Source organism: Stegostoma tigrinum, chromosome 4 (assembly GCF_030684315.1).
Source record: "Stegostoma tigrinum isolate sSteTig4 chromosome 4, sSteTig4.hap1, whole genome shotgun sequence".
Taxonomy (NCBI): domain Eukaryota; kingdom Metazoa; phylum Chordata; class Chondrichthyes; order Orectolobiformes; family Stegostomatidae; genus Stegostoma; species Stegostoma tigrinum.
In genome coordinates, this window is record NC_081357.1 from 6,277,919 (window position 1) to 6,296,419 (window position 18,501).

At 42.1% G+C, this 18,501-nt stretch overlaps 1 protein-coding gene across 1 annotated transcript in view; it reads left to right on the plus strand.

The window, feature by feature from the left end:
- LOC125452340 (dynein axonemal heavy chain 8-like) overlaps positions 1-18,501 on the plus strand; it is a 1,165,100-nt gene that overhangs the window by 277,365 nt on the left and 869,234 nt on the right. Inside the window, exon 16 of the mRNA XM_059645122.1 lies at positions 16,553-16,672. Within this exon, the coding sequence (XP_059501105.1) occupies positions 16,553-16,672 (120 nt within the window). The remainder of the gene's footprint in view (positions 1-16,552; positions 16,673-18,501) is intronic.

The window sequence follows — 18,501 nt, forward strand, 5'->3', positions numbered from 1 at the left end:
ACATGCCCTTCGGCCCTCGATGTTGTGCCGACCTGTCATACCAATCTGAAGCCCATCTAACCTACACTATTCCATGTACGTCCATATGCTTGACCAATGATGATTTAAATGTACTTAAAGTTGGCGAATCGACTACCATTGCAGGCAAAGCGTTCCATTCCCTTAGTACTCTGAGTAAAAAAACTACCTCTGACATCTGTCCTATATCTTTCACCCCTCAATTTAAAGCCATGCTCCCTCATGCTCGCCGTCACCATCCTAGGAAACAGGCTCTCCCTATCCATCCTATCTAACCCTCTGATTATTTTATATGTCTCAATTAAGTCACCTCTCAACCTTCTTCTCTCTAACGAAAACAGCCTCAAGTTCCTCAGTCTTTCCTCGTAAGACCTTCCCTCCATACCAAGCAACATCCTAGTAAATCTCCTCTGCACCCTTTCCAAAGCTTCCACATCCTTCTTATAATGTGGTGACCACAACTGTACGCAATACTCCAAGTGCGGCCGCACCAGAGTTTTGTACAGCTTCACCATAACCTCATGGCTCTGGAACTCGATCCCTCTATTAATCAAAGCGAAAACACTGTATGCCTTCTTAACAACCCTGTTAACCTGGGTGGCAACTTTCAAGGATCTGTGTACATGGACACCGAGATCTCTCTGCTCATCTACACTACCAAGAATCTTACTATTAGCCCAGTACTTTGCATTCCGTTTACTCCTACCAAAGTGCATCACCTCACACTTGTCCACATTAAACTCCATTTGTCACCTCTCAGCCCAGCTCTGCAGCTTATCTATGTCTCTCTGCAACCTACAACATCGTTTGTCACTATCCACAACTCCACCGACCTTAGTGTCATCTGCAAATTTACTAACCCATCCTTCTACGCCCTCATCCAGGTCATTTATAAAAATGACGAACAGCAGTGGACCCAACACCGATCCTTGCGGTACACCGCTCGTAACTGCTCTCCAGGATGAACATTTCCCATCAACTACCACCCTCTGTCTTCTTTCAGCAAGCCAATTTTCGATCCAAACTGCTGTATCTCCCACAATCCCATTCCTCTGCATTTTGTACAATGAAGAAGCTTCTCCTCATCTCATTCCTGGGTATCTTCCTGCCAATCTTGAAATTGTGACCCCAGCTAGAGGAAACAGAACATACTTTTTTACCATGTCAAAGTAGTACATAATTTGGAACATCCCAATGAGGTTACCTCTTAATCTTCTCTGCCACAGTGAGAATAAACCTAATTTCTCTAATTTTTCCTTACTCTAAAATACCTCATTCCTCGAAACATTCTAGTAGATCTCCTTTCCAACTCTCCAAGGTTTTAACATCCTTCCTGAAGTAAGGTGTCCATAACTGAACAGAATACTCCTAAAGTAGTCTGACCAGTAGATGTGAAACATCACTTTATGCCTTTATGTGTAAACCCTAAGATTCTATAAGACTTCTTAACACCTATTTGACCTTACCTGGCTGCATTCAGACAATGCTGCACATGAACCCTGAGGCCCCTCTAATCTTGTATTCACCTCAAAATTGTACCATTAAGGCTGAGCAGCAACACAAGCAATGGCTAAACAAAGTCCATCATCACCACCAAATTGGCACCACAGGTAGACCTTTGATGATATGTAACTTTCTTCGGGGATTTTGCCACAGACCACATATTTTTTCTTCTTAGTCTATAAACTGAAGTGGAATCCAGACACTGCTATATGGCTGAAATACCAAGAGAGCTTGCAGTTTGTGAAAATCAAATGCAGCACATTTTTAGCTGTCAAGACAATGCCGCTGTCATGGAGATAGTCAGTGAGATTGCTACATTATTGAGACGAAGCAGACTAGGAAATTTTAAGAAAAAAATACTGCCTGACAATAGTCCTCAGATTGGCCAAGCTGCAACTTGCTTCAAACCTATAACAGAGCAGTTGGAGACCCTCAGGGATAGCAAACTGAAAATCTCTCTCTCTCTCTCTCTCTCTTTCTCTGTCTGTCTGTCTTTCTGTCTGTCTCTCTCTCTCTCTCTCTCTCTGTACCACCACCACCACCCCCCTCCAACCCTCCACTCCACTCCCTTCTGGTGTGAATGAAAGGAGAAAAAATGTTTAAAGATGAAAAAAATCCTAACAAGCAAAGACCTCAGTCCACTGGTTTAATGGACAACAGTGTGTTATCATTCCTGAAATTAATGGAACTGCGAGAAACAATTTCACCTGTTCTTGTGATCCTGGATATTTGATCATCAGAACTTTATTCCCTGCTTTTTCCAACTCATAAGATCTACCAAACCATCTGTCTTTTGTCTGCCTTAATTGTGATTATGTATGTGTATATTTGTTTTGTTTTTAAGGCATATAAATTGCATTTTAGTAGATTAATAATCCTCTCTCTTCTCTGAGATATGTTAAAAGTGAATCATTTTCAGTTAGGGCAAAAGCTGGTGTGAATTGCTTTTGTTCTGAGTAACAGAAAAATTGGCAATGTTGATTGTTTAGTTGGAATGTTATTCATTTTGCGAAGGCTTGTGGAACAGTGAGGCATAAATTTCGGTGCACTATTCCCAGTTAAGCTGTGACAATTTGGAAAAGCCAAAGGAAGTGTTCAAAATGCCTTTGTTCATCAAGGCTCAGCAAGCTGATACAGATCTCAATCAGCACAAGCTGACATTGAAGGCAAGGGATTGCCAAAATGTACTATATTAAAAATGAGATTTTATTAGCTGTATATCAGTAGTAAGACAAAATTTGGAAATGCTTTTTATTCATTCATGGGATGTGGCCTTTGTTAGCTAGCCCAACATTTATTCCCAATCCCTAGGTGCCCTTTGAGAAGGCAGTGGGAATCTGCTTTCTTGTTCTGTTGCAGTCCATTTGTGTAGGTACATCCACATTGCTGTTAGGGATGGAATTCTAGGATTTTGATGCAGCAGCCTTGAAGGAATTTCACAGTATTTCCAATATAGGATGATGAATGGATTGGTAGGGAACTTGCAGTGATAATGTTGTTATATATTTTGATTTTGTCCTCCTAGATGGCAGTAGTGGTGGTCTGGATATACTGTATAAATAGCCTTGACAAATTTCTGCGATGCATCTTTTGGATTATACACACTGCTGCGATTGTGTATAATGGTTGAAGAAGTGAATGTTTGTGTAAGTGGTACTAATCATCAAAGAGGGTGTTTTTGTTTTGAATGGTGTCAAACTTCTTGAGTTTGTCAGAGTTGCAGTCATCCAGGCAAATGGAGGGTATTGCATCACACTCCTGAAGACCATAATTATGCCGAAACCTCCATGCCTCATTAATCGACCAAGAGTCACTGCCCAAATTTATTTTGCTATTTCACAGTCATCCTCTATTTTGTCACCTGGAAGTACTAGGGTCATCCACTCAGTCTTTGCCCTCAAAAGGATGGCCATGCTAGACATCTCCTCCACCTTTGAGGAAGAACCCACAGATGCTTCTGAGATGAACCAGCAAGACTGCTTCATGTATCCACCACTAACATAGATTCTGACAGATTAGAATCTGGAGCACATGCTGGTGTCATTATCACACCTCAGCAGCAGGCCAACAAAAAATTCCCTTGTTTGCTGTCACTTAGAGGACTACCAAAGACCAGGCATGTGTACAACTTAAGGTAGGAGATGACTCCATTATATCAGCCAGTACAAGTGAATAAGGTGATATAAAAGTTGACCATATCTGGAGCACCATATAAAATTCTAGGGACTTAGAGTGTGAAGGCTTTGGAGGAAGTGCAGAAGAGGTTTACCAGGATATTGCCTGGATTGGAATGTAGTAGCTATAAGGAGAGGGCAAATAAACTTGGATCATTTTTGCTAGAATATCAGATACAAAGGGGCAACCTCATAGAATTATCCAAAATTCTGAGAGGCATAGCTGGGGTGGATAGTCAGAGTCTCTTCCCAGGGTGGAAATATCAAATACTAGGAGGTCATAACATGAGAGAGGAAAAGTTTAAATGAGATGTTTGAGGAAGGTTTTATACATAGCATGTGGGAGGTGCCTGGAATGCACTGCCAGGAGACGTGGCCGCAGCTGTAATGTTATCAAAGTTTACGAAGACACAAGAACACAGAAAGGATAAATGTGGACCATATACAAGCAGATGAGTTTAGTTTAGAATAGCATCATGGCTGGCACGGACATGGTGAGCTGGAGGGCCCTTTCCTGTGCAGTACTGATCTATGTTCTATTAGTTCAGCCAAATATAGAAGCAGGCATAGGAACAACAGCAAGTTGCTTGGAGGCAGTTGCAAACTGATATGAATTTTAGATGACTGTATCAATGCTGTGTATACCGTGTAGGAACATGAGCATCAGGCTGACTTGATGAACAGGTGGCTGGCTGTCCAGCACACTCAGTGTCTGGGTATGTGCATTGACTTGTATTCCATCACGTCAGCTATTAATGCTCAGCACCAACAAAAAGGCAATAGCGGGGTAAGAAACTTTGAATTCACTCCCGGTACCCTTTCCTCACCAGAAGATAGGGTGGTGCCAGTAGGCAGCTAGTCAGAGGACAAATCTCACACAGACTCCGCCAGTAGTCTCCTGTCAAGATTGGGTCTTTTTTCACATCAATTGTATTTACTACCATCAACCCTGTGGTCGTTTAAGCTGTGAAGGATTAACGTGCATTTGGGCAGGTCACATTCAGCACGTGTGGCACCTGTAGCCGCAAGCACCCATGCCCTGTCCAAGACTCCCAAGTCAAGAGGCTCCACTAAACATGTTTCTCAACACTAGCTGCAGATTCCAGGACTGCACCTACTAGGAAGTAAAGGAAGAAAGAAAGAGAAAGGAAGTCGACTTGAATTGGTGGCAGGGGTTAAACTTCATTTAATTTTCCTTAATACTTCTATAAATACATGTTCATTTTTTGTCATCAGTTGTGTAATAGCATAATATTTTGCTGCAATTACAAGAATGAAGGTATAGAGGCTGGCTTTCCCAAGTGACTCACAATGTTCGGAACCAATCTGTAAAACAGCTGTTCTTTCCATAGCTACCATAGTAGCATAAAACTTTATTAGAATTGAATGAGTGACTGTGGATGGTTTGAAATTTTCTATCTAAACTTGTTTCTAAAGTTAACTTTATAAAACTACATGCACTGCACTGAAATATTAGTAGCTCAATGGTTAGCACTGTTGCCTCACAACACCAGGGACCTGTGTTCAATTCCACCCTTGGGTATTGACGCTTTGGAGCTTGCACATTCCTCCTGTGTTTGTGTCGGTTTCTGCTGGGTGCTCTGGTTTCCTTCCACGGTCTGAAGATGTGCAGGTTAGGTGGATTAGCCACGCTAAATTGCCTGTTGTGTTTTGGAGTATGGAAATTAGGTGGATTAGACATTAGGCATTTACCTAATGCCTAATTTATAGGTAAAGGGCAGGGGAATGGGTCTGGGTGGGATGCCATTCGGACAGGCAGTGTGGACTTGTTGGGCTGAATGCCCTGTTTCCACACTGTAGGGATTCTATGAGCATTAAAACATTGTAGTTAGTAAAAAATGGCTTTATGGAACTCAATTCCGTTGAACAGTGTTCACTGAAAAAGATTTCCATGTTTTGTTTTTGTCAACTTAGTTGCAGTGTAAGATACTGAAGGTATTTTTTGTCTGGAGAGCAGTCTCAACATTGCAATGCTGTTTATTTCATGGATCCCCCTCACCCATCCAAAGCATCAGGGCATCCTCCAGTTGTCTAGAGAAGAAATAAGAGTAAGAGTAGATGTCTTATGGTCTGAGGTATGAAGTAAGCATCTCCTGCACCTTCTGCAACTTATGGGGCCTTGGACATGATTGCTACATTGACAAGTGGGTGATTTATCCTAAGACTCAAAATGTTGTTTGTGCCTCACAGTTATTAGTAGGAATGATCTGTAACATTGCATGATATAATAATGAGTATTTGGGCCAGAACATTTAGTTGACTCAGCAATTCAGTGCATGAGACCCACATAGAGGATTCTGTGACGATAGATGTCTTTCACTTGGATTGTATAGGTGTCTGTTAATTTTATTGTCTTTGAAGGGTCTGAAATTATGCAAAGATAGTCAGTCCTCCCTCAGAAAATGAAACAGTTGTTAATTGTACCTTGTGTGGCGACAGCCACTTTAATTTCTATTGCTTTATGGACCAGACCAGGCCAGACATCACCACCACCATCCCCTCCCCCATTCTATTGTAAGGGCCTCTAATTTTTATATTCATTTAAAGGGCCATGTAAGGTGCTGTGTTTCAGATGTGATTTGATTAGCCCACAATAGGCTTTAATCAAAACACACTTTATTTTTACAAAAATAGGGGAGATGATGGCCTAGTTGCGGAAAAACCCACCTGGTTCACTCACATCCTTTAGGGAAGGAAACTGCCTTTCTTACCTGGTTGAGCCTACATGTGACTCCAGACCCACAGCAATGTGGTTGACTCTTAACTACCCTCTGGACAATTAGGGGTGGTCAGTAAATGCTACCTTGTCAGCGACACCCTCATCCCGTGAATGAATAAAAAGAAAATTAAAACCCAAGAAAAATATTTGACATAATTTTAGTTAGGTAATGTGTTATTCAACCACTGATCATTAGTTGTCCCAACAAAGGTAGCATCCTGTTTTGCAATTCAGCATGTACAAGATGCTAGTAAGGCCACATTTGGAGTGTAGTGTATAACTTTGGTTGCCCTACTTTAGGAAAGATATTATTAAATTAGAAAGGGTGCAAAATAATTTTATAATGATGTAACCAAAGCTGGAGAGTTTTGAGTTCCACGGAGAGGCTGGAAAGGTTGGGACTTTTTTCCTGGTACGGAGGATGCTGAGGGGTGACTTCGTAGAGGTTTATAAAATTATGAAGGGCACAGATAAGGTGAATAACCAAGTCCTTTTTTCTAGGGTAGGGGAGTCTAAAACTAGACAGCACAGGTTTGGGACAAGAGGCGAATTATTTAAATAGGCCTTGCGGGGCAACCTTTTCATATGGACGGTGGTGCGTGTATGGAGCAAGGTTCCAGACAAAGTGGTAGAGGCTGGTATAATTACAACATTTGAATGATATTTGGACAGGTACGTGGATAAGAAAGATTTAGAGGGATATGGGTCAAATGTAGGCAAATGGAACTAGTTCTGTTTAGGAGACCAGGTCAGCATGGATGAGTTGGGCAGAAAGGTCTGTTCCTATGCTGTAAGACTCTGACTCCGTAACTACGCGAAAGATCGTAGTACCCAATGCAGCCAACTAACCATGTCTAAGCCGTTGGAAGCTGTGCTGGATCTGTTCCTAGAAAATAAGGCAGGCCAAGTGGACAATGTCAGGTTGGATGAATAAAACAATTATGCAATAAGGTTCAATATTACGTTGGAAAAGGATAAAAATCAGTCAAGGATTAAGATTACAAACTGGAAAAGGGCAGATTTTATGGGTCTAAATGTTGAACTGGAGTAGGTTGATTGGGAAAGCATTTTGGTGGATAAAATATTGAATGAAAAACTGGAGACTTTCATAAGACAGAACAACAATTTGCTAGTTTGATACTTACCCATGAGAAATAACTACGGTCTATCCAAACAAGGGGCGAAGCCACATTAGATTTGGTGCTGGGTAATGAGCCTGGCCTGGTGTTAGATTTGGAAGTAGATGAGCACTTTGGTGATAGCGATCACAATTCTGTTATGTTTACTTTAGTGATGGTAAGGGATAGGAGTATACCACTGGGGAATGAGCTGTAGCTGGGGGAAAGGCAATTACGATGAGATTAGGCAAGATTTAGGGAGCATAGGATGGGGAAGGAAACTGCAGGGGATGGGCACATTAGAAATGTGGAGCTGATTCAAGGAAAAGCTCCTGTGTGTCCGAGATAAGTATGTACCTGTCAGGCAGGGAGGAAGCTGTAGAGTGCGGGAGCTGTGGTTTACGAAGGAAGTGGAATCTCTGGTCAAGAGGAGGAAGTAGGCTTATGTTAGGATGAGATGTGAAGGCTCAGTTAGGGCGCTTGAGGGCTACGAGGTAACCAGGAAAGACCTAAAGAGAGAGCTCAGAAGAGCCAGGAGGAGACATGAGAGTTTGTTGGCGGGTAGGATCAGGGTAAACCCAAAGGCTTTCTACAGGTATTTAAGGAATAAAAGAATGACGCAAGTAAGATTAGGGCCAATCAAGGATAGTAGTGGGAAGTTGTGTGTGGAGTCAGAGGAGATAGGGAAAGCATTAAATGAAAATTTTTCGACAGTATTCACTCCAGAAAACGACAATGTTGTCGAGGAGAATACTGAGATACAGGCGACTAGACTAGATGGGATTGAGGTTCACAAGGAAGAGGTATTAGAAATCCTACAGCGTGTGAAGTTACTAAGTCCCCTGGGCCAGATGGGATTTATCCTCGGATCATCTGGGAAGCCAGGGAGGGGATTGCCGAGCCTTTGGCATTGATCTTTAACTCATCATCGTCTACAGGAATAGTGCCAGACGACTGGAGGATAGCAAATGTGGTTCCCCTGTTCAAGAAGGGGAGTAGAGACAACCCTGGTAATTATGGACCAGTGAGCCTTACTTCAGTTGTTGGTAAAGTGTTGGAAAAGGTTATAGGAGATAGGATTTATAATCATCTAGAAAAGAATAATTTGATTAGGGATAGTCAGCATGGTTTTGTGAAGTGTAGATCGTGCCTCACAAACCTTATTGAGTTCTTTGAGAAGGTGACCAAACAGGTAGATGAGAGTAAACCGGTTGATGTGGTGTATATGGATTACAGCAAGGTGTTTGATGAAGTTCCCCACAGTAGGCTATTGTACAAAATGCGGAGGAAGGGGATTGCAATTTGGATTGGAAATTGGCTTGCTGAAAGAAGACAGAGGGTGATGGTTGATGGGAAATGTTCATCCTGGACAGCAGTTACTAGTGGTGTATTGCAAGGGTCGGCGTTGGGTCCACTGCTGTTTGTCATTTTTATAAATGACCTGGATGAGGGCGTAGAAGGATGGGTTAGTAAATTTGCAGACGACACTAAGGTCGGTGGATTTGTGGATAGTGACGAAGGATGTTTTAGGTTACAGAGAGACATAGATAAGCTGCAGAGCTGGGCTGAGAGGTGGCAAATGGAGTTTAATGCGGACAAGTGTGACATGATGCACTCCGGTAGGAGTAAACGGAATGCAAAGTACTGGGCTAATGGTAAGATTCTTCGTAGTGTAGATGAGCAGAGAGATCTCGGCGTCCATGTACACAGATCGTTGAAAGTTGCCACCCAGCTTGACAGGGTTGTTCAGAAGGCATACAGTGTTTTAGCTTTTATTAATGGAGGGATCGAGTTCCGGAGCCGTGAGGTTATGCTGCAGCTGTACAAAACTCTGGTGCAGCCGCACTTGGAGTATTGCATACAGTTCTGGTCACTGCATTATGAGAACGATTTGGAAGCTTTGGAAAGGGCGCAAAGGAGATTTACTAGGATGTTGCCTGGTATGGAGGGAAGGCCTTACGAGGAAAGGCTGAGGGACTTGAGGCTGTTTTCGTTAATGAGAAGAAGGTTGAGAGGTGACTTAATTGAGACATATAAAATAATCAGAGGGTTAGATAGGGTGGATAGGGAGAGCCTTTTTCCTAGGATGGTGATGGCGAGTACAAGGGTACATAGCTTTAAATTGAGGAGCGAAAGATATAGGACAGATGTCAGAGGTAGTTTCTTTACTCAGAGAGTTGTAAGGGAATGGAACGCTTTACCTGCAATGGTAGTAGATTCGCCAACTTTAGGTACATTTAAGTTGTCATTGGATAGGCATATGGATGTACATGGAATAGTGTAGGTTAGATAGGCTTCAGATTGGTATGACAGGTCGGCACAACATCGAGGGCCAAAGGGCCTGTACTGTGCTGTAATGTTCTGTGTTCTATGTATGTTCTACATTCAAAGCTTCAATATCCTGGATGTCTGAAGACATTGATGAGGAAATAAGGCAAAAAGGGAGGCATATGATGCATGTCAGAATAATAAAAGCAATAGGAATCAGGAAATGTATCTCAAATGCAGGAGAGATGCTAAGTCTGGTATAAAGAAGGCGAAGACGATGCATGAGGAAAGGATGGCAGGTCACACTCAAACAAATAGCACAATGTTCTTCAAACATATTATCCCTATAAGATTAGCACAGGATAGAGTGGGACTCATAAGGAGCAGGCAGGATCAAGTTGATCACTGAAGTAAAGGGTACAGCAAAGTTAATAAGTGAATACTTTGCTTCTGTTTTTACCAAATTAGTAGATACTGACAGTGGCCCAATTGAGAATGTGAATGTTTCGCAACTGATCAGTATTGTGATAGATAAAGAAGAGGTGCTAAAAAGGCATCTTTTAAACAGGATTAGTTCCAGTGGGTGGGGAGGAATTTCAAATGTGTCACCATTGTTTAAGAATGAGGCAGAGCTTAACCCAGGAAACTCCAGACCTGTCAGCCTGACGTCAATACTGGAAAATTAGATGGAGGCTAGGATATAAGACGTGATAAGTATACCCCGAGAGAAAAGCTAATTAATACTAAACAGTCAACATGGCTTTTCAAGGGCAGATCATGTCTGACAAATTTAATTGTGAGGTGACACTGGCAATGAAAGAGGGTAGTGGCGGTGGATGTTGCATATTTGAACTTTCAGAAAGCATTTGATATGATGCCATATGGCAAGTCGGTTAGCAAATTCAAATTTTTTGGGATTGATGAGTCCTTGCCAGCATGGATTAGAAATTGGCTAAAAGACAGGAAACAGAGGGGTGGTATAGATGGGCATTTCTCAGACTGGAGACAAGTTGAAAATACTCCTCCCCAGGGATCAGTGCTTTATTGATTTATCAAAATATTTGGAGATGGGTGTTGAGAGCAAAATCACTAAATTTGCAGATGATACTAAACCAGGGAGAACAGTGAGTTGTGAGGATGACATTGATCAACATCAGGAAGACATTGATGAGTTAGTCAAATGGGCAGACACCTGGCAGATGAATTTCAATGCAGAGAAATGTGAGATAATGCATTTTGGTAGAAAAACAAGGAGAGACAGTACAAGTTCAATGATACGACTTTAGGAGGAGTACAGGCACCTCAGGGTTTAAGTGCATAATTCTCTGAAGGTTGGCAGACAAGATGAAACAGTTGTTAAGAGGGCTTATAGGATCCTTGGGTTTATAATGGAGGCATAGAGTTCAAACACAATTTCCAAAGATGTTGGAGGGTTGGAGCTAAAAAGAGAGGCTGAATACGCTAGAGCTATTTTCACTGGAGCATCGGGGGCTAAGGGGTCACTTTATAAAATTATGAGGGGGGGCATTGATAAGGTGAATGGCAAGGGTCTTCTCCACATGATAGAGGAGTCCAAACCTAGACGGCATAGGTTTAAGGTCAAAGGTGAGAGATTTAAAAGGGACCGAGCGAGCAACTTCTTCATGCAGGGGGTGATGCATGTATGGAATGAGCTGCCAGAGGAAGTGGTGGAGGCTGGAACAATTACAACATTTAAGAGGGATCTGAATTGGTACATGAATAGGAAGGGTTTAGAGGGATATGGGCCAAATGGTGGCAGATGGAGTAAATTAATTCAGGATATCTGGCCAGCATCGATAAATTGGACCAAAGGGCCTGTTCCATACTTTACGGCTATGTGACTCTAAGTGATGCTATACTCCTACAAATCATTTTTCAAATCACATTTTGAGTATTATTTTCAGTTCTTGGCACTTTATTTAAGGAAGGATGTTAAAGAGATTGCAAAGGAGATTTAATAGAATGACACCAGGAATGATGGATTTTAGATACAAGGAAGGATTAGTAAAATTGCATCTATTTTCCTTCGATCAGCAAAGATTAAGAGGTCACCCGAATGAGGTCTTCCAAATTATGAACAATTTTAACAGGATAAAGAAGGATATTCTGTTTTTAGTAGTTGGTATCCATGATGTGGAGGTACCAGTGTTGGACTGTGGTGGATAAGGTCAGAAATCGCTTGACATCAAGTTATAATCCAACAGGTTTATTTGAAAACACAAGATTTCTGAGCCTCACTTCTTCTTCAGGTGTTAGTGAGAGAGGTTGTATCAGACACATATTTATATGTTGAAGATCAAAGGGTCACACCACTGATCAGGATGTATTGAAGAAACCTGAGATGCTGTTAAATCTTTAATCAGTTGTAAGGTTTTATTTGATTAATATGTATATGTAAATCCCAAATTCCTTTCAAGTCACTGTCCGAAGAGATCAAAAGGCTTTGTCAGTGTAAAGAAGAGGTAACATTTTAGGTCAGACACTGCATGTTAGGTGTGAGGCCTTGGTTAGAATCTGTTTAATGGTTTGCAGTCAGAATGGTTTTATTTCCAAAGTAGGAATTTATAAAACACCACACTGACTGAAAATCTATAGACTGTGCTTTTTGACAAAATAGAATGTATCTGCAAATACAAATTCATGCCATAGATTCAAGTGTGTGTGTGTGTGTGTGAGAGAGGCAAACAGAGAGTGAGTATACATGTGTGTGAAGGAGGTAGAATTAAGAAGAGATGGAGAGAGTGTTTGTGTGTGGTAGAGTGTGTGTGCGCGTGTGTGGAAGAGAGAGAGAGAGTGTGTGTGTGTGTGTGTGTGTGTGTGTTAGGAAGAAAGAGTGTGTGTCTGTGTGTGGGGGGTAAGAGAGAGAAAGAAAGAATATGTGTGTGTGGGAGAGATAATGGGAACTGCAGATGCTGGAGAATCCAGGATAGCGGAGTTTGAAGCTGGATGAGCACAGCGGGCGGGCGGCATCTCGGGAGCACGGGGGCTGGCATTTCGGGCCTAGACCCTTCATCAGAGGGGGTCTGGACCCGAGGCGTCGGCTTTTGTGCTCCTGAGATGCTGCTTGGTCTGCTGTGTTCATCCAGCTTCACACTTTGTTATATGTGTGTGTGGGAGAGTGTGTGAGTGTGTATGTATATGTGCGTGTGTGGGAGAGAGAGGGGGAGGAAGAGAGAATTTGTGTGTGTGTGTGTATATGCGCGCGCGCGGGCGCACATGGAGTGGTTAGAGAAGGAGAGAGAGAGTATGTACGTGCGTGAGGGGCAGAAAGAGATAGTGTGTGTGCGTGTGTGTGCTTGAGAGACAGTGTGTGTATGAGAGAGGATCTGTGCATGTGTGTGTGCCTGCCTGTCTGTCATCTGTCTGTTTGTGTGGGTGTGTGTTTGTATGCTTGTGTGTGAGTGTTATCTGTGAGAGTGTATAGTGTGTTAGGGTCACCTATAGTGCAGCATGAACCCTAGATCCCAGTTGAGGCTGTCTTCATGGATATCAAACCTGGCTATCAGCTTCTATTTGGCAACTCTGCGTTGTTGTGTATTCTGAAGTCTTCCTTGGATTTCATTTCCCTAAAGATCCAAAGCTGAATGTCCTTGACGGCTGAAGGGTACCCCCACTGGGAAGGAACATTCCTATCTGGTGATTGTTGCGTGGAGTCCATTCATCCTATGTTGTTGGTAATGGTGGTATGTCAGTAATTACGGGCCACAGTTTCAAGATTGTCAGCAAGAAAGATAGAATTGAGATGAGGATAAACTCCTTTACTCAGGGAATTGTAAGGATTTAGAATGCACTACCTCAGGGAGTGGTGGAGATGGATTCCATAGAAAGTTTCAAAAGACTGCTGGATATATATTTGAAAAGCCATTAATTCAGAGAGAAATGAAGATTGTTCTGAAGAATGGGACTAGCTGGGTAGCTCTTTCTAGAACTGGTACAATCATGATGGACCAAATGGTCTCCCTCTGTACTGTAGAATTTTATGATTCTGTGACTGATCTCGGACCTTGCTTTTAGTTTACAAGCTGGGATTACAAACTAAAGGCTATCTTTTTTGGCCTGACAGAGGACTACGTCTCATAATCTTTGAGATCTAGTTATTTGGTTGGTAACATGTGATGCATGTGTGAGATTCATATAGCATGGTGCTGGACAGCAACACATCCAATAGGCTAGACAGAAGTACTGTGAGCCTGTAAGCTCTTGCAGAAGGGGAATAGTGCAAAACAGCCAAATCAAGGCAAGGATGTTGTGAGCATCCAAGTAGGCACGATATGAATGAGCACTAAGAGAAAGCAAGGAAGCCTGAGATGCACTCTGGTTGAATCCATGAGATTAGTGCCCGTTTCTATGGGTAAAGTGGCATAACAGCATCATTACAATGAAAGGTGCAGATACTCCACACTGTTACATAGAATTAGAAGACAGCTAGCTATTTTCAATGATCATTAGCTGATAAATTGCTGCCTCTATCTAGGAACAGAGGCAGTGAACAATTGGTGTGACAACTGTGGTATGTCTTCAATGAAGACTGAGAGGACTTGGATTGAAAATGGTCAGAGATCGAAAGGACTCTGAAGAAGAAAAAGGGCACCTCATTGAATCATGTGAACTGGTGCTATTGAGCTGTATTCTTCGAATACTTGTTTCTCTAGCCAGAACACGATGGCGCTTTGCACAACCTCAGGGTGTTTCAAAGCATTTTACAGGCAATGATCAAATACTAATGGCTAGTGTTTTTCTCTCTGCTGTGTTCAGGTTGTTCAGGCTAATGGCTAGCACGAGGGGTCATAGTTTTAAGCTGGTTGGTGGAAAGTATAGAGGGGATGTCAGAGGCAGGTTCTTTACGCAGAGAGTTGTGAGAGCATGGAATGCGTTGCCAGCAGCAGTTGTGGAAGCAAGGTCATTGGGGTCATTTAAGAGACTGCTGGACATGTATATGGTCACAGAAATTTGAGGGTGCATACATGAGGATCAATGGTCGGCACATCATTGTGGGCTGAAGGGCCTGTTCTGTGCTGTACTGTTCTATGTTCTATGCTGCAAAATGCAGTGTTGAAATGCAGCATTGTAAGTGGATCAGAGATGTGCCATGATCTGTTGAGGCTGCTGTGCTGCTGTGTGCCTAATGCCAGCCTCCACAGACATGCGGTGGTTGCAGGTGGTCACAGTCCATCCAGTGTGGCCTGAAATGTTGGTGTCCAAGATGGAGGCCCAGAGGAACATACTGGAGTTATGAGTTGCAAGGTACTTACTCTGACTTCCATGGTGGGAGTTATTGCCATTTAGTTTCTCTCCCGGGAAAATAGGAAAATGAGGTGAGACGAGGTACTAGTCGAATGTTAATGATGGAAATAAGCGTATTGCCACTCAATAGTGACATTCTCATCTTGCTATTCAAAACTTAATTGCAGGATTGAACTTTTATTCGATATCAAGAATCTCATTTCTGCCAATCTCACTGTATTTTCCCAACTGACCCACTATTGTCCATGTTGTTCTGGGTTTGGTCAAATTTCATCCCATACCCTGAATATTGTGTGCAGTTTTGGTCTCTATATTTAAGAGAGAATGCATACTCATTGTAGATTCAAAGGACGTTTAGAACAGAGGATAAAGAATACTACTAGATAGGAACAGACCCTTCAGCCTACCCAGCCTGCATCAACATATGACTACTTTCTCAACTAAAATCTTTTGCCTCAGGCTTGGATCTCTCTATTCCCTGCCCATTCATGTAATTGCTATTGCATCTGTTTCTACCACCTTGTCTGGCAGCACGTTCCAGGTGCTTTACCACCTGCTGTGAAGAAAAAAATGCCTCTCAAATCTCCTTTAAACTTTCTCCCTCTTACCTTAAACATATGTCCCCTAGTAATTGACATTTTAACCCAGGGGTGAATATTCATGACTATCCGTTCTATCTATGCTTCTCATAATTTTGCAAACTTCTATCAGGCTTATTTGATTGATACCTGTTATGAGCAAGTTATCTTATGAGGAAAGGTTCGACAGGCTGGGCCTATTTCTACTGAAATTTAGAAGAACGAGGAGTGACTTCATTGAAGTGTACAATGACCTGAATGGTCTTGACAAAGTGAATGTGCGCAGGAAGCTCATCTTGTGAGTCAGTCCAGAACTAAGGGATCTCCCTTGCAGAAAATAAAGAGAAAAAAATTCTGTCAGAGGTTAGTGATGCTGCAGAATCCTCTGCCTCAGAAGATGGAGGAGGTGGGGTCATAGAATATTTTTAAGACAAAAATCAATAGTTGCTTGATAAGCAGGGAATTCACAGGTTATTGGGGGAAAATAGAAGTTTGGTATTTGTGACACAAGTAGATGATCTCAGATGACTGGCATAGCATGTTGAAGTGGCTGAATGCTCCTATTATGTATATTAACATATTCACCATAAAGTTATCAAAGGCTATTAGAAGAGCGTAAGAGTAGAGCATTGAGACAGAACACCAGGCATGATGTTGAATGGAGGAGCAATCTGAATGGCCAACTCCTGCTCATATTTTCTAGGTTGTGCTTTATCTCTCTACTTCAGTTTTTCTCATCTTAAAAGGAACCATTTACCATAATTTGGCTTTTTCCATTTTGAGACTTGGCACAATAGGTTACAAAGTACACTGCTTATTTTATCTGTAATTCGTTGTACTAATTTGTGGTTGTCTTGTTTGTTTTATAATTCTGAATGTCTTGTACAGCATTACCAGGCCTGTAAAGAGAATCCACCACTTGCGAGAAACATGCCTCCTGTAGCTGGAAAGATATTATGGGTGCGACAGCTCTTCAGACGTATATTTGAACCCATTGACTACTTCTATGTAAGTCATTTTTATTTATAGATTAAATTGTATTAGAATTTTAGTCAAAGAAAATTTTATTATTGCTTACTGTTTGTTTTTATAATTCAGGGCTTTGCATTACCTGCTAATTGCAATCCTTTGCCATTGATTTGCAGTCGAATAGTACATTATGTATCATTGTGCCCTGATATTAACTTCATCCTAAATCACAGGGAAGTTGGTGCACCATCTGGTGTCTGGAGTTCCATGAGACAGACCCACCAGAGGTTGCATCACTCTGGCAAACTGTCAAGAAGGAGTTACCTGGAAGCCCTCAGCATTACCGCTAGATTGCACATATATCTCACAACATTAGGTTAAACAATGCAAGGAAACTGACAGCTGATGTTCACATCCATGGCACCCCTCTCCCCCATAAATTGATTGATTGGAACTGTTGCACATTGAATACTGATTGGAAGAAGCATTGATTGGAGCAAAGGCACACAATGCATACTTGATGAGGGATTTCAATATCTATCCCCAAGAGTAGATTGGAAGCACAATCACGATACTTACCAAGCTGGTTGAGCCCTGATGGCATATATGCTAGACTGGGTTTTTTATAGGTGCCCTTGCCCCCACTATTTAATTTAAAACCAGCTCTGTTTCCCTGCTTATGTGGTTTGCAAGGACACTGTGTTCCAGGTGTAGACCATCTCAATGGTACAGTTTGTACTTTATATTGGTGCTAATGGTCAATGAACCAAAACTCAACTCTCCCACACCAGTTTTTCAGCCATGCATTCATCTCTCTTACCTTGTTTGCCTGATGCCAATTTGCACATGGCTGTGGTAATAATCCAGAGATTATTACATTTGATGTTCTATTTCTTAACTTGGTGACTTGCTTCTTATATTGGCTGACAACACATCTGAGAGTCTGGACTCACATTCTTTGCTGCAAAGAACAATGTCAATCTCTCTGACTATGCTATCCCTTACTATCACTATGTTCCTTTCAGCTTGTCCAGCTTGAATGGCTTCCTGCACCATAGTGCCATGGTTATTTAACTCATCCAAGCGAGCTAAGAGAATCTCAAACCTACTGGACAGGTACAGCGCCTGACACTCCTGCATTCCTGTCCTCTGTGCCCCCATACCTGTCTCACTTGCAATCACACTTACTGCCCCTCATCACTGACTGTATCAGAATATCCTATCTCACCAAGTGTGACTGCCTTCTGGCGAAAAGAATCTTGATAACATTGAACCTCCCTGATGTAGTGCAGTGTCTGTATTTTATCCTCCAGCTCACAAAATGAAGCTGTTCGAACATAACCACTTACTGTAGATATCATTGTCCTGGATCACAATGGTATCCTTGAGCTCTTGAGTTCCCAAGTAGTGCAGCTGCAGAATCTTATCCTAACCTGCATGGGCCTAAGCAACGTCAGCCTCTTCATAGGATATGTGGAACTGTCCCTCTTCCTCTGTTACACTGGCACTGTCCCCCACCTCTTCCTCTGCTCTACTGATGATTGTATCGGAGCTGCTTTGTGCTTCCACAAGGAGCTCGAACAATTCATCAACTTTACTAACAACTTTCACCCCAGCCTCAGGGAACGGTGATGGCCTTGTGGTATTATCACTGGACTGTTAATCTAGAGACCCAGAAAACATTCTAGGGTCCTGGGTTCAAATCCTGCAATGGCAAAAGGTGGAATTTGAATTCATTAAAATATCTGGAATTAAGAGCCTAATGAGATTATGAATCCATTGCCATTGGGAAAAACCAATCTGGTTCACTTATGTCCTTGAGGAAAGGAAACTGCCATCCTTTTCTGGTCTGTCCTACGTGTGACTCC